General features: G+C 41.1%; 1 protein-coding gene across 1 annotated transcript in view; it reads right to left on the bottom strand.

Moving 5' to 3' along the window:
* Positions 1 to 7,778, bottom strand: part of LOC126557565 (acetylcholine receptor subunit alpha-like 2) — a 42,476-nt gene extending 34,698 nt beyond the window's left edge. The window contains exons 1-3 of the mRNA XM_050213375.1: positions 7,528 to 7,778; positions 4,534 to 4,578; positions 2,046 to 2,155 (exon numbers count right to left, since the gene is read on the bottom strand). Of these exons, the coding sequence (XP_050069332.1) occupies positions 2,046 to 2,155; positions 4,534 to 4,578; positions 7,528 to 7,752 (380 nt within the window). The 5' untranslated portion in view covers positions 7,753 to 7,778. The remainder of the gene's footprint in view (positions 1 to 2,045; positions 2,156 to 4,533; positions 4,579 to 7,527) is intronic.
* Between the last annotated feature and the right edge of the window lie 9,473 nt (positions 7,779 to 17,251).

The raw sequence follows: 17,251 nt of genomic DNA, 5'->3' as shown, positions 1-17,251 counted from the left end.
CCTAGTAGTTGGCATCATATGATATTCGTAGGCATTTGCAGATCGCAAAACGGGTGAATGCCTTTTGGATGCGTTCAATTCGAGCGATATCCGAAGCAGTCGTTGGGATCCAAATGATGGACGCATATTCTAGGATCGATCTTAACCATTGAACAGTAAAGTGCTTTTAAGCAACCCGGATCAGAGAATTCAAATGCTAGGCGCCGAATCAAATCTAGACATTTGTATGTTTTTGGTATGATTATATTCAAGTGATCAGCGAATGTAAGTTTACTGTCCAACCAGACACCCAGATCATTTACAAGCTGGACACGGGTCAATGCTAAATCGGCTACATTGTAATCGTGCAAAATCGGTCCGCGGAATGTACTGAAACTAATCGCTACGCATTTCGAGACAGATAGGAGTAAGAGGATATACGGGAGAACAATTTAACATCGTAGGCATAGCAAAGAAACTAATCTTGAGGTAGGACCCTGCGTAAATCGTTAATAAACTAAATAAATAGACAAGGACTCAACACACTTCCTTGGGTTACGCCAGAGTGAGACATAAAGCATGACGAAAAAGTATTGTCAAGTTTGACTTGATAGACACGGTTTGATAACTAAGAATAAGGCCACGAGAGAATGTCGTCCGATAGTTCAAGTTTTTTTTTTCAATTTTCTTAGGAGAATGTCGTGCGATAAACGGTCAAATGTCGCTTTGAAGTTCGGTGTAACTATGTTGTTGTGGCATGAGTATGTTTGACGTTAAAGCTTCGAAGACCATGGCAGTAACACAAAGCTTGGCAATGCCACGGTAGTTAGAAACAACGGTTTTGGAGCTCCATTGGTGTTAGCCTCCACGTTTTCCAAATGGAGGGAAATGAAGATGAACAGAAAGATAGGCGAAAGAGTTTACAGAGGATAGGTGTGAAGAAGTGAAAATTTTTAACAACTATACTTGTTAAAAATTTGAAAAAAATCCGAAAGGTAGGAATGCCGTTCGGACCAGAAAAGTGTTGACGGTTTTTATAAAGAAGATGACCGGGGAACTTCCTCCCTGTGTTTTTGCATTATAGGGTATTCCAGCAATTTTTGACAATTTCCTATGGTTTTTCGTCGTGCGGCCAAATATGTTTGATTTGGTCTCGAGTTTTTTTATGTGTGTTCATATATTTTCGTTCCTGTCCCACAATTTTTTGCCACATTTCCATATTATTTTAGTTTCTTCTACTGATTTTTTATTTCGTTTTAGTATACTAGAACTTAGAGTGAATTTCTCGTTTCAAAGCTAATGCACTCTGAGGAACTTTGTTAAGTTGTAAAAATAACATGTTTGAACATAAAAATTCACCAAGATATCAATTAATTTTCACATGGTTTTACTAAAAATACATCACATAAAAAATAAAATTTTACCACCATTTTTTCGATTCGATTCGATGAAAATGATTGTTCATGGATTCGGTTTTAAACACTGATTGGGCCGCGCTCCTTGGAACTAAACAAAGGATCGTTGTCATATTAAAATCATTCTAAAAATAATGTTTCAACTATATTTTATTTTATTTATTCATCATGAACAATGCATCTCTAGTATGAAAAATACGGAAATTAATTTATTTTTACACTCTGTTTTGCATATTCAAAAAAAAAAAGTTACATTTACAGTTTTACAGAGTTCCTCAGAGTGCTCATAGACTTTTATATGTCCTAGCATACCAAAACTATTTCAAAGTTCGGTAGAAGAAACCAAAAGTATATGAAAACGTGTCATAAAAATGGATAAGAACAAAAATATCTGGGCAAACGGCAAAAAACCTCCTTTACCTGTATCCCGGGCATGCGAATGTGAATTTGATAGTTATCATTTCAAAAATATTAATAACAACGCCGCTTCTACTTAGACCCTCAAGTTATTCCAATGCAACATTTCAGTTAGTCTTGTGGTCGAAATGTTAGTATTCGTACTTAATCTTGATCGTCTTAATTATTAGAGAACAGGGCCAAATGTGAAAAAAAATAATTTACATTATTTGATAAACTTTCAACGGTACTTACTTGTTGTAAAGCACAATATCCGGCAGCCAGATGTGTTCGGAAGGCACGTACAGCTCGGTGACGCCACCGTACTCAGCAGGATCCCACTTGAATTTGTGATCTTGCCATTCCTAGATAATCATGAATACATATAAAACAATAAACGATAAATTAGAGGTCTCACGTATTAAAAGTATATTTTGGATTGCTCCAACTAATGCTTCTTGAATATTTGAGTATGATTAGACTCTGTCGATAGTGTTATTAAAGGAAAACAAAACTTCACGCATAAAACAAGACGATTATAAATAACAAACTAAACAACAGAAACTTAAGAAAAGATTGATAATTGTAAATTAGTTTAGTTTGCACGCTAGAATGCAACCTTAACATTTTTTTCTTGCACTAGTTTCATCGTACGAAAGAACACACTGCATAGCGTGTTGTAAGTGGTTTTGGTGTTTGTTAGATGTATTTTTTAGTAGGTGCTCAAGGGAAGCAGTAGTATGTGTCGGAATCGAGTGTTATTGTAACACCTGCAACAGATGAATCACTAGCAACAGACAACGGCGGATGCAACTGAAACGATCAACCGGTAGTGATCTGGCTTACTTGTCATGTCTATATCTGGAAAATGTGTACCTTTTTGGTGTGTGTGAGTATGATGATAGTAGATGAACCAGAACTGGTGCGAACATTTCATTCGCAGGGCTATTTTTTGCTCTACTCGAAGGTTTGGACAACCTTCCCGGACAACCTAGCAAACCTTCCACTCGCTGTTTGGTTAATGGATGTCAGCATGGTTCTGACACACGGAGAGCATTTTGATCAGCTACACACAAAAAGCGCATGAACAATCGCAAAAAAAAAAACTCGTACGTACGGGTAAAATTTCGTACCCATGTCTTTTCTGTCACCGTGCGAATTTTACAGAAATGTGTTCTGTGCGTAACGCGGCTCTTGCTTGCTCGCTTTATGCACGTTATCGTACCGTAGCCACTTCCCGGGCGTAATCTGTCGGCTATGTTTTACCCACCGTACACCGGTGAGTGGTGCTTTTTTCTCCCCCTCGTCGGTTTGGATCGCCGGTCCGAACATTAATAGGTGTCCCTTAGTGTTCTGAAAGCTTCACAAATCGTGCAGCAAGGATGATAAAGAGAGCCCTTTGCCGTATGCATACGAATGGACGGTGTCAGCGAAAGAAACACTCCGTCTATAAAACCTTCGAATGTGTGCAAAGGTTCGGTACGAACGGTTGTTTGGACAGGCCTTTTTAATTTGTTTAATGAACGTGATTACGGGCAGAAAGGCACTGGTCAACGGGTCTCCAAAACCGTGCCCAGGCACCCTTTTTTTCGAATAAACCGTTGAAGTGGTTCGTGCGCCCGCAAGGAGTATGGTTGAGCTCAAGCTAATGTAACAACAGAGCAAATCGGGGTTAGCAAGGGTGCGTTCTTTAAGTTAGCGGTAATAGTATGTGAAGATATGGTTGGTCGGTGTGTTTAAAACGATTGAATATTTTACCGTGGTGTGTTACTTTTCTTTGAGGTCCGTTTAGTACTATTTTTCAAATTTTTGTTAGTATTTTAGTATTTATTTTAGTATGTTTATACTATGTAGCAAGATTTTGTTGGATGGTCCCATTATAAATATAAAATTTTGAACTTCTTAACAATTGATTCCTAGCTTTGGAGACTGATACTGCTGGTTTGACAGATAAAATGACAAAAAAGCGTTTTGTTTTTCTCGTTTATTTACAGGGGCTTTGAGTCCTAGAGACTACATTCGCCTCTTCTGTATGAATAAGTGGTATAATCTAATAAAAACTACTGTAGGTGTGGCTTAAATAATATGGAACACTATTGCGATTAATGCATATGATAATGGATAATTTAAAACTATTGCTTAAATTTATCTACATAAATGACTGATCTGTAAAAATCTAATAAGGTGGTTCTGATGAAGGATTGCAGGGTGAAAGAATTGTCGTGTAATCGGTGTCTAGTTGGCAGGTGTGTCGTGTATCCATGGCAATCGGTGAGGATGTGGCGGTCAGTGATTTCAACACCACAGAAGCTGTAGAGTGGAGGACTAGATTTCTCTAGGAGGTAGGAGTTTGTAAGGCGGGTATGACCTATACGAAGGCGGGAAAGGTCTGGACTCGCTGGATGTGACTGGATTTGGGGACAAAGCGTTAATCTTTGTCTAGTTAATATAAAGATGTAATTTAACTTCAAGTCGCCACTTCTAAGACTTGTCGTTATGAAATGTATCAAAATGTTGCTGAGGATATTATTAAGACTTCAAAATTCTAGACCAGAAAGCTTCCCAAATCCAGTTTATTTCTTGACCTTCAATGCTACCGATATTGTCATTTTTTATTTAAAAATATATAAAAGTTTAAGCAAAATCAAAACTTTTGAAATAAGCCAACATCAGACAATCAGTAAAAGAAAAGAAAACTACTTTTTTCTGATACATGACTTGATTGGTACATGCCGATACTTACATGCTCGAGCCAAATGTTAGTTGTCAGGATTTGATCCTTCAAGTTCTGCAAAGAAAAAGAAGAAAAGAAGCGAAGGAATTTTATTACAGTAAAATAGAATTGCTCATGATGATTGCGCACAGTAAAAGAATTGGAACAAATATGGTTTGATGTTTCGATCAGATAGAACAAGTGCAAAAGATTAACCTCGTGCTTCGTGTGTTTCGTTGTGGCTGCGAGATGGATCGATTATGCTCGTCTGCAATGAAATAAACGTCAACGCTACTGCAATTGATCCACTTTGTCCCATCGTTTGACCACGATGCTTCCTTGGTTTTGTGGTGCACTGACACCGGACACACGGATGCTGCTCGTGTTCCCGTGAACCACACCATTTCCGCTACCATGAAAGACAGTAAATTTTATCCGCTTTGAAAAAGCAATTCCAAGAAAAGAAAATACAACATCGTACAAGCACACTGTGCAATGGCGCACTGGTGCCGGAATGGCAATGGCTATCTAGTAGTGACGGTTTGAAATTATATTTCCTCAATTTGATTGTAAAAGATAGCGCAGCCTCGGAGCGATCCACGGTGCACGGTGGAGTGAAGTGATGCACCGCTCAGATTACCAGATCCATCCATTTTTCTAGCGCCTTCTAGCGGTTCTGCCTGGCGCGAGGTAGGTAGAATTTCATTTCCCGGCATATCTGTTTATCCCATCACGGGTTTCCCCCTGCTGCATAAAGCACTTTAGCATTAGAAAAGTCTCGCTGTCCGTAGATGCAGTTATTTTCACTGCTCGTTATTTCCAACCGTGTACCATGATCCATGTACCCACACTATTGCTTACTCGCTCGTTCGAGTGTATGCATGCATAATGGGGCGGTGATTTTCAAAGCCGTTGCTGGCTGTGATGGAGGACGAGGTGCACCGTAGTGCGGAAAAGCGCGGTGCGGTGTGGTAATCGGGCAACAAGAATTTACTTATGCATCAGCGGTTCTGCAGCAAAGTTCCCCACGCCTTCGGCAGCCTTCATACAGCTGAAGGTTCCACAAATCTGTGGCGGTGAAAGACTGAGCTGGATGCTGCTAAAAACAGTAGTAGTAGTAGTAGTAGTAGTAGTAGAAGGATCGAGCATGTAGGTACGGTACGAGCATGCTCTGCAACAACCTCTGAACAGACTGGTGTTCAGATCAGCATAAGCCAAATGCAGCACCCGATGCAATCGTGAGCCCATCACAAGCAACCGGTAGAGATCACTTGGGACACTCCGGATAGAATGAGCGGGGTGATATTATCTTTAGTTAAAAACCGTGCTCGAGACACTCGTCGCAGGGATAAGCGATGCTGGAGGATGGTTGATTTAAATTAAATTTGAGATTTTCTCCCTCAATGGAGATCTACCTCCGTTCGTGTGTCACGTGTTTTGCACATGCCTTGGAAACAAGTAAGATGCACCGAAATGCCGGAGGGGAGAAAAAAGGAAACAGATAAATCGCACTCGCGCTTCCATATACCACCCGAATGATGCAAATCAGAGAATCAGTTTCATTTCCGAATGGTGGTCGGCTAAGGATGCTGCATCGGATGATGATGAACGGCGACTGTGTTCTGTGTGTTTCTTCTAGCCCAAGACACAAGTACACATCCGCACATACTGCTTAGCTTTGGTGGTCATGCATCGAATTTGCATGTATAATGTGTGCATGTTGATGGTGATTTAAGCAAATTTGGTGTAGATTTAAGGGGGCTCCAAAAATCACAAAAAAAGAAACCTTACGAATAGTAGTTTTTCGCAAAATTGGAAATTTTTTTTTACTGCTGAGAAGAAGTAGAAAATGAGCAGAAGTATGAGTTAAAAATTGGGGTGAAATTACTGATAGCTGGAAATGAAGAAAGGTGGAGTTTATTCTTATAATTATAATGATATGCTCTGATAGATATTTTAATATTAAAAAAAAAAATAACTAACATAAGTGTGGCCCGATGGTGTAACGGTGGCGTGTCCTCTCATAGTGAGGAATAACTTTCCAAGTGCTTGGTATCAGTAAGTCTAGTAAGCCGTCTTGTGGCCGGCGTCACCTTTTAGGGTGTTAAGCCAAGAAGAAGAAACTACCAAATACTATTAGCGTGTTTTACTAAGTTTTGACACTCTAGTTGGGGTGTTCTGACGGCCAGAGCACTAGCAGACTCGGAATTCACACGTCAGGTCTCGTGAATGAAATCTCATTCAAATGAATCCGGCCTACACGAGACTTATAATTAAGCTACAGGTACAATTAAGTCAAAGAAGATTAAAATTGTAATGCCATAATTAATCGAAAAAGGAGTCGAACGAAAAAGATCATCAGAGTGATTTAAACTGATCACATCATTCTACTGTATACAAGTTTTTGTTGATGTGCAGATCTCATTACAACCAGGCTTTATAAAACCGTGAAGCAAATTAGAGGAAAAGATTCAAATTAAATCTCCTAAGAGAATGAATCATAATAATGTTTCATATCAGCTTTCAAGCATCTTTCTGCCATCATACCATCCACCTATTAAATCGTGGCAAAGACGATTCGCTGTGAATATTAGATTGTTTCGTTGACAAGGTTTCATTCCTTCCAATATTCAACTCGTGGATGTTAAAGCCCATAAAAGGATATCTAACAATCAATGAATTGATGAAATGAATCAACACATCGTTGAATTAATTAATAGTGCTTAATTTGATAAAAAAAAAATTATTTTTTGTTAAGCAATAATTACTGCAGAAGAGAATTGCAATAAAAATCCTTAGTGTTATTATAAGTTAGTAAGTCGTTGAGCGCTTAACAGTAGCAATGATAATGTTCGTTATGTTTAAACGATTGATTTATTTTGTTTCACATTCAACACTCTTGTAGATTCTTCCGGTAGAAGAAAGTAGGTTATTTGCAAACGCAAAGCAAAGGTGCCAACTGTCGACAACTGGATATGTCACCAGTATTACTGAGGAATTAGTCGTCGGATGTGAATTACTTACCAGATCGATCAGCTGTGACAGTCGTAATCCTAGCTTAACCAGTACCGTGTCGGTGTTGTTGCTGACAGGTCTTATCAGCCGATTGTAATTGCTCAGCAGATCATCGTACAGCCGCTTGGCATCGGGATTGGCCCACACACTACCGATGACCATGCACAGCAAAACTATTCCGATCGTCATCCACCGGTTCGCGAACGTGTGCCTAAAGCAAGGCATTCGTCCCATCGCGTTATGTCTGTGTCCGTAGCACCGCCGGCTTTCAGGCCCCCGTATGCGATCTTTCTTTCTGCGAGTTAATATCGGCAGAACACTGATTGTCTGTCAATCTGGGTGGAATTGTGCAAAGCTCGTACACTCACGCGTCCGTCAAGGGGTGGATTAGTATGGCCTACCAGTCCACCAACGGGGTAGCAAACACCCGGCGAAACATGGCATCAGTCACTAGCCACTAGCCGCACAATTACGCACCGTATCATCAAGCACATACGAACACCGGCAGGTCAGCACTAGCATCATTCGAAGGAGAAGAATCACAAGATTCTTGTTAAATAGACGATGCTTTGCTGTCGGTTCATCTGTCTGCTTGCACGACGCGCGCTGTAACCGTGCACACATACACGCACATACGCGTACACTAAGTATACTCACAAGCTCGCGCGCACACACACTCACACACTCACAGAACACACGCACTGTAACGTCCTTTTGACAGCTGGAGGCTGGAGAAACAAATACAGCTCCTGGTGCGAGGCAATGGTTAGCGTTGGATGCTGTGGATGCTGTGCTGCGAATGTTTCCGTGCCGTTCCGTTCCGTAAGGCACGCACGCACTTGCAAATGAGTTGTGGGCGCGAAATTATGCTAGCACTATCGCGCCGGAAAACGATGGCCACCCTGGCCTGGTGTAGATACGTCAATTCGGTGGTAAAATTGGCCAGAACACGGGAAGCACACACGTCCGCAGACGTTTTCTTCGTTCGGCGATTGACGTTTTGCTCTCCGAGTCGCCCGCTAGAGGCGCACCAGTCGGGCGTCGGTTGCGTGTCGTTGTGGCTTCGGGGGAGAGCACACAAAAAGCATTGCAAAAAACGGCTCCACACCCTGCTAACACACGGCGCTTTGGCCTACCGCGATAGGGATATTCGTGTGCTGAGCATGCTGGCTGTGGTTGAATCTCTATTTTCTGTGCTCTTTCTGTGCAGAATACTGTTGCTGCTACTACCTTACCCAGGCTACGGTGGATGCTGAGTTTGGGAGTCGCTCCGTAAGAGAGCGTCGACATTTTTCCGCTTTTCTTCCTGTGACAGACTCTCGAGGCGTTCTAGAGCGCATGATCAGCCATGCTTTCACTCCGAAACATTCCCGAACAGTTGACAGTACGAATGGGAAGCTTTTCTCAACAGGCACTGGGCTGTGGCTGCGAGAAAACACAATCGGTGAAACGCGCCGTTCACGGTGAGTTTGCTCAGTTCACTGCACAGAGATTCATCTCACGCTGCTCTTCGCTAATCACTCAAATTTTGTCTCATCGGTGAAAAAGTGCCACCAGAAATGAGTTTAATGGAACGTGGAACGTGTGCCACTCATGACGCTTGCTCGGGCACGGCCTGGATTAGCCCAAGGCGAAGGATGAATCTTTTTTTTTCCTCCTTTGCGATGACGTTGGCATACACAAGCGTTTCTACGGCGAAAGAGACTTTTCTTGCTCCTTTTTTTATGAATTACGCTACAAGCACTGGGCGGTTTCGCGAGCACAGCACACAGTTGGACTATTTCGAACTTCTTCTGCCACGTGTTTTCGTTTCCTGTCGCCGTTACACTCCCGGCCTTTTGGGGGTTGGGTGTGTAGTGTTCCCGGAATATCCCGGAACATGCGACGACAAGGAGCAAACGGGGTTCCCGTTCCATGAGCACGCGTCACCGTCAGTTAATTTATCGTCGGCGGGAAAAGAAATGGTAGAAGAAATGTCGCAAGACAAAAAATTGAAAGCGGACTTATTTCTTGATGGCAAGATTACAAGAAATATGCGAAAGAGCGGAAACGGATGGCGCTAGTTCTCGTACGAGCTTCACCAATGTCGAACCGAAATCACCGTTGGAAATGGCTGGTGAGCGGGTATGGAGGGAGGGAACACTTGGTGGCGGAAATGAATGCAGCCACCATGCTAGTGTTACATAATACGGGCAAAATGACTTCCGGCGGGCAATGTGTTTACCAATGGGCAGGCAGGACGGGCCGGACCAGTACCGGAAATGATTCGGTTGGCTCGGCTGGCTGCCTGAGCTTTGGGGCACCTTGTAAGGTGATTCCTTTTTTTCTCTGTTGTGTTTGGTTGTTCACCTCATATGCTCTTGTGTATAACTCCATCTTGCAATCTAATGCACAATTACCTTTGAATGGCGCGTTGCGGTGATGCTTGACGGGTGAATATTCCAAACCGGACGTTACTTCCGACTGTTGCCACAATCGCTGGGAATGAGGTCACCTATAGGATGGTTTTAGTTGGGCCTGTATTTAGACGGGACTGTTCGTCCTCCGAGATTTCCGGTTTTCTAGTGAACCTACCAGTCAAAAGGTGGTAACTGTAACGGTACGATCTAAGATCATCATTCAAAGCGCCTGTTTCTACGGGCAGTTAGGCGTGAATGTTTTTATTCTATATTAGAAAAGGCCAACCTACTCCCCGGGTGTCACACACACACACACACCCTGAGCGCTGGTGCAGATTAAAAAGTGTCACCAGCTGACGCCTCATGGCCATGGCGGATGCTCGATGACGGATGAAAGTGTGAATTGTTTTCGGTGACAGTCTCGGACGGAACCCCGGAAGCGGACGGTTGAGGAAAACTTTTGTAAATAAAGTGTAGCGAAAATTAATGGCTAGCATCTGGCCCCCGTGTAATGAGTATTTAATTGAGTCACCGTACCGGATGGTGCGGAAATGGTGGGAAAACATTTGGACCCATTTTTACGCCGTTTGGGTGGTGGGTTTGGCTGTACTACCGATTAGCGGACCGTAGCAAGTGAATTTGATCTGACAGCTTTGGAGTAAGGTTTTTGACATTATTTTGAAGTTGGAAATGCATTATGTTGAGATTGTATTTGGATAGCAATTTACAAACAGTAATGCTTTTTCGTATTCTTTGTTTCCTGCAGATTGATGAAAATCGTATTTTTTATGCACAGTCCGTTACAGAATGACAAAGAAAAGAAAGAATATGTAATTGGAATTTTGATTTTAAAATTTAAAAGGTGCACCATCACAAATGACTTTGTTTGAGATTCTAATTTGAATTTTTTGCCATACATTTTATTCTTTTATTCGACTCTTCGTATTCAAATTAATACGTTTCATTGACATCAATACTTTGTTCTGCTTTAACTGCTGTAATTACAAAGAAGTATCTGAAGTTACTAGGACTTTTCAGGAACGTCAATCGGATTGAATTGAGGATCAATGTGATGCAGACAAAATACCTGCTTGCCGGAGGCTCTGACCGCAATAGAGATTGACTCGTTAGCTAAATATCAGTTGATACTCAGATCTCGAGGTGGTAGAGGAGTTCTGCTACCTTGGTACGATCGTAACTTCGGACAACAACGTAAGCAGAAAAACCTGCGATCCAGAAGACTCCAGCAACACACAAAATGCACGATATTTTGCACCTCGATACGTGCGGTAGTCCTCTACGGACACGAGCCCAGGGCTTTACTGACGAAGGACGCCAATGCACTCACTATTTTCGAACTGCGGGTGTTAAGGACTTTCTTTGGGGGTGTGTGCGAGCAGGGCGTGTGGCGAAGGAGAATGAACCACGAGCTAGCTGAGCTGTTTGGCGGTGCTGATATTCTGACGATGAGGATGTGATGGGGATGCCCCACCAAGAAGGTGCTTGTCAGCGACCCGTTCGGCACGAGGCGTAGAGGAGCACAGCGAGCTCGATGGCTGCATAAGGTGAAGTTGAACCTGTTGTGTATCGGATGCAGCCGTGGATGGAGGACTGCAACTCTAGACCAAATTTTCTGAAAAAGAATTTTCGACCCTGCTATATTTTAGAAGACCAAAAATAAAGATAAGAAGAAGAAAAAGATGAAGGGCATGTTGGCGAGCTGTTCTGCATTATTTCGCCAGACGTCAACGCAACTCTTCAACAGTATTTAACACAGATGTCGTTACCTTTCGTAAGATATTCGCTGCGTAGGTAAAGATGTTAAAATATATCGCCAAGTATAGAACATTTTATTTTTCCTGACTTCATAATCTACAATAGCCTAGTAGATTGATTGACTGAACTAGTCGATGCAACGTAGTAGCAGAGTCAGACCTCACTACGAGGGAATGGTCCGGATGGGATTGGAAAACCGACTCCGTTATTGCTTCTACTACCTGTACGAAATCATGGCTGGTTCAGTGTAACTAGAATAGCTGCCAAACCTCACATAGTTGTATCAGATTTCACTGTATGTTCTCAGACAAAATTAGACTAATTTTGCTTTAATTGGATTAATTATAGACTCCCTGTGATAACAGGCCTTATATCCGTACATGGCAAATCCGTAACCCCATCCGATTGGGAAGTACTTTATTGTGTGTATACCGTCAAATTTAGAGTTAAGTAAAAATCGTTGACTATTCTAAGCTGGAAACTCGTTGAGTTATATACTTTTCGGGGGAGATTTGTTTAAGGGTAAGGTTTAATTTTATTTTATTTTGTGATGACAGCCAGGACGTATCCCTAAAATCTAATCTTAAATCTAGAATTGTTAAATTCATCAAACTTATATCCTATTGGGAGGGTAGACATTTCCTTCTCCGGGATAAGTGCACCTTATCCCGGGTAAGCTCGGTGGTGGATTTTGTTACTGCCAACAGTTTAAGGGATTAAGAAGTATGTAATTTGCGAACCGATAAGGAATAACACTTTTTAGTAAATATATGAGTTCTCAAAAAAAATTATGTAATGTTGTATAGGTAAAAATTTACATAAATAAATGTGTTCATTCACATGCGAGGAAGGCAAACGGCGGCCGACGGTACTCAACTATGGCGATAAAATTCAAACCACACGGTTTTTTTTAGAATTTTAAAGGCAAGTATTGCGTAATTATAAGGTACTTATAACGAACATTATTTTGAAGAGGTGGTAAAATGACACATCTGTATTGCAGCTACCATTTCTGCGTGTAGCAATCAATAAGCCCGGCTTTGCGGAATCATACAAGAAGCTTTCGGAAATACACGGTACCGCTGAACGATTGGTTTTGCGGTTTATTCTTCGAACTGGGCCAACTGAACAAGTTCGAGGTAAAGGTAGATATTCCGTGAAGTACGTTACGGAACTATGAAAAATGATCCTTCCCAAGCAGATCGAATAACTCATCAACAAACAAGTGTAAGCGCGAAGTGCAATTCGGACCGTGAAACGAACACTCGTAATAAAATCAATTGCAAATCATGACCATAAACAGCATATTAGTCGCGTCGTTACGCAGTCTGCGGCCAGGACCCGTGGTACGGAATCAAATTATTGTGTGTTTGCGAGAAAGCGGAAAAATAAATGCGAATAACAACGATCGCGGCAATCAAAAGCCGTAACGGTTGTCGGAGCTTAAACTGTAACGTTTTGATTACGTTACGCGAATCTATACGCCGACCGTCGAACGGTTTGTTATGCTGTGGTGAGACGTGATGTACAAGGCGCGTAGGGTGAAGTACGGTTTGGTTATAATTTCTGTGTCCTCGATGATAAATTAAAATTGATTTTCCACGTAAACTTGAACATTTGCATAGCGTTGGGTTGGGTTGACGGAGCCAGCCAGATGTAGCATCATTTGATATTCAGTCACGCTCTACAAATATTGGGAGAGTGAAACAAAATAATAAAAAAAGAGTGTAATCAAGCGAATGATACGGAGAGCTATTCACACAGAACACGGTTTGAGTACGGGCTGTTACTGGAATATTGATTTGCTCCCTTATTTGGCAGCTCGCTTGTTTGTTGCGTGTACTTACCATTGTTTATCTCGCTGTGGTTGATTGATAACATCGGAAGTTGGAAGCCGTGTTTGCTATACACGCTTGCGTATGAAAATTTTCTATCAAGTGTGGCTTCCAGTGAGCGGAGTTTGGTGTACAGGAAGCTGTTGTTAAAATATAAAATTAATAAGCAATATTTATGTTGTTTATAGCTGGTTTACTCATATCAAAAACTAAGGCGTGTTGTAGCAGACAATTGAACTGATTAGAAATTTTAAAGTTCGCTGGGTTAATTAAAAATCTTTTCTGTTTATTCTCAGCACATGAAATGAGTTCTTCCATTGTTGAAGTTAATTATTGTTAGTTATTACGGTACAATGCCGTATTGTCAAGCTGATAAAAGTTATTTAACTAAAAAGCTAGAGAAAATTCAACTGATTTGTGCCCCTGACATTTTGAATATTATTTTCGACCAGTGATTTCCAATGTGGTCCGCTCTCTACCGCTCACCAGTAGGCGTTGGATTTTTTTTGGGCTTTGGGTTTTTAATGGGCGATAGCTTTTCATTCCTATCTTTTCCTTACCTGGTTTTTGTTTATATTTATCGCCTACGGTGTACAGTAGATGAACATAAACAAAATCTGTCAAATCGCATGAAATTTTTTTTGAACGAACATTTCTTTATGTGATTTAACAATTTTTGTTCAATGCTCAATGGCTGTTGACCGCCGGAAGCCGTAAAAGAAGCTTTATTATCACCGAAAAAGAAGCTTTATTATAAGCTTACGAGCGGTTCATTCGTGATAGTAAATTAATTGAAGAGCTGCTTTTTTCCAAACGCCTAGAAACAGAATATCTTCAACGCCTTAAAATACTTCATGAATAAAAAAGCATTCCATTAGACAACATTTTAAGCGTCGCAACGGATGGAGCTCCAGCTATGATTGGACGCCATCGTGGGTTATCTCTCTTTTTTTTAATTTTCTTATGACGGCTAGGTTGTATTCATTCAAATCTAATCTTAAATCTAGCTTAATAATTCATCAAACTTATATCCTATTTGGAGGATATCCATATCCTTCTCCCTCAATTCAAGTGCACCTTCCCGGGTGAGCTCGGTAGTGGATGTTGTTGCTGCCAGGTATGGTTCTGAAGTTGTTCTCTCTATGTCTATTAAGGGGTTGGCGCCTCTTTGGAGCATCGTGCCGTGGAGATTAACAATTGACTCCCTAGAATACCCCCTTTGTTGTGGATACTCCTTGGTGTTCACCACACCATATAGTTGCCAGCATTAGTATGTTATGTCTGGCGGCCCCACCACTGGCAGAATGTACGAGTCCGCAAGCCACTACATCTTTGTGCAGTTACAGTAGCATCTAACTGACCCATTTCGCCAACAGTAAAGCCACCAGTCACAAATACATGTCGTCCAATGGGTTTATATCTTATTTGAAGCAAAAACTCAACATCGACAACATTTAGCAGCAAAAGATGTGAAAGAACGCCTTCACGATAGTTTGCAACTGGTTATTTATGCTTCAAATAACATAAAAAGTAATGCATTAAATTGTGTTAATTCGAAATTCAATGAAGTCAATTTACAATTGCTAGGAGAATTAATGAACAAAGTGAAAACTAAAGCTGTGATTTAAGCATTCACAAGCAAACTTGTAAATTTTGAACGAGATGTGGAACGCAAAGCATTGAGTCGATTTCCTCAACTGAAAGAACGCCAAGGAAAACTGATAGATGACGATACAAAAGAATATTGGTTGCATTTGGTGCTGCTACATCAGGACTTTTGCATGAGATTTTGCGACATTTTAATGCTCGACTTCCCTTCTTGGATTATCGATACTTTCCAGAATGGAAATAAATCTGCTTCTGGAAAAAGAGATCATCTCTCCAAAGCTTCAAACAAATAAATAATTAAAACCGATGTTTAAATTTGGGTATCAGGACTTTTGGCTTCAAACTACCATGCAACAACCTTATCCAAATTCATGGAAGATTGCTGAAACATTCCTTGTACCATTCCTATCATCATACTTAGTAAAACAAGGATTCAGTGCTGTTAATAATTAGCTGAACAACAAGATACCGCTTGCAAATTGTTGAACGAAGCGAATTACGCATAAAACTTATTAAAACGGAACGGAATTTATATAAAAAAAGCTCATAAAAAAAACTTCAGGTGCATCTTTCCCATCAAAATTCTTGGCCTACTACAAAAAAAAAAATAAATAAATAAAATAAAAATTACTAGAACTGAATTGTTCAGTTTTGAATATTTTATGTGGTGGGAGTATTGATGCTTGGAAAGTGGGAGTTGGATAAAAAAGTTTGGGAACCACAGTTCTAGACAAACACCGGAAAATTTTTGAATTTTATTCAATTTTCTCAAATCTCCATACATTACCTGAGCAATATTCACTTCTATCACATTCGATCATTTTGTTTATGCTTTAAGAAGTGCTTTCACTGCTGTGGATACTGTTGCGGATCGATGCCGGCATGCAACATGGTGCTGCATTAAAGTGAAGCGCATTCTTTGCGAGCGCGTACTGCAAATGTGGAAGCGCGAATTTAATTAAAATATTTCTACGTAACGGATGTCTTCTTCATTTGCCAGTGCACCGTTGCCATGGTAAGGTGGCGGGCGTGGAAGCATTTCTTTGCTTACTCTGTGTTCCATTTTCAAACGATGGCTTTCTGTTCTTTTACTCGCACGCTTTACGCATGCCTTCTGTCGCGGGTGGAATGTACGCTTACCGGCGCCGCATCGGCATCGTTTTGCACAGGACGCTGAAAAGGAACCGGAAATAGGCATACGCTATTAATTATAATCTTTTGCTTTTAGTATTTCCGCTGCCGTGCATCAAAAACGGGTCAGGGCAGGGTCGTGGCATGCAAAGGAAACATTCAAAAGAACGCATAAGTAAGGGCAGCAAATCTTAAAATTTAATTTAGATGGTTATGGAATTATTGTCAGGAGGTGGGTTTTTTTTGGAATTGATTTGTTTGTGGCACTCTATGTGAGTTGGATCATTATAGAAGGTGATTTTTGAATTTTAGCTACAGTATTTTTATACAATATTTAGAATATTGCATACCGTACAACATACTGTTGTTCAACGCACTTAGCAGCAATAATGTATTCTACTGCGTTGCGCTAAGTATTTTTCAAGAGTGGTGCGAAAGTGAAAAACAAACGCCACGTTGCAGGTGTGCAGATAGAAGTAGTTAATTTTAAAGGTGTACCATGTTGCCAGCCAATGTAGCGCTTCAAGTATCGTTTTCCACGCTGCATTCGAAACATTCATTCTGGGCACGTATCAGATACGAACCAGAGCGATTCCTACCGTAAATGGGATGTTTCGCTTAAAATCTGTATATAATGTGTTTCCATTCCTTTGGTCCCTGGTTCGGGCATAGTGCGAACTGTAGTTTTTTTTTTCCTGCAGCAAACCTTTTTCGATGGTGTTTTTTTCGTTACGTTCCGGTGCCGTTAGTATCCGATACCAACCCCAACCATTTGCGATGGAGCAGCACGGGACGGGATAGCAACGCAGGGCGGAGAGCCAAACCAATGCACATGGCAAATGGCTGGGAGTTAAAATGTGACGAAAGAAGAAAAAGCAACAAAATTGTTTGCCATTGAGGGATATTGTCGCTGGAGGCGATAACCTTAGCAAAAATAAAAACGAACATCCTTTCGGTGTGCAATTTACGGATCCCCCAAACAGT

The sequence above is a fragment of the Anopheles maculipalpis genome, chromosome 2RL, assembly GCF_943734695.1.
Source record: "Anopheles maculipalpis chromosome 2RL, idAnoMacuDA_375_x, whole genome shotgun sequence".
In the NCBI taxonomy this organism is placed as follows: Eukaryota; Metazoa; Arthropoda; class Insecta; order Diptera; family Culicidae; genus Anopheles; species Anopheles maculipalpis.
This window is presented reverse-complemented; position numbering and strand designations above follow the sequence as displayed.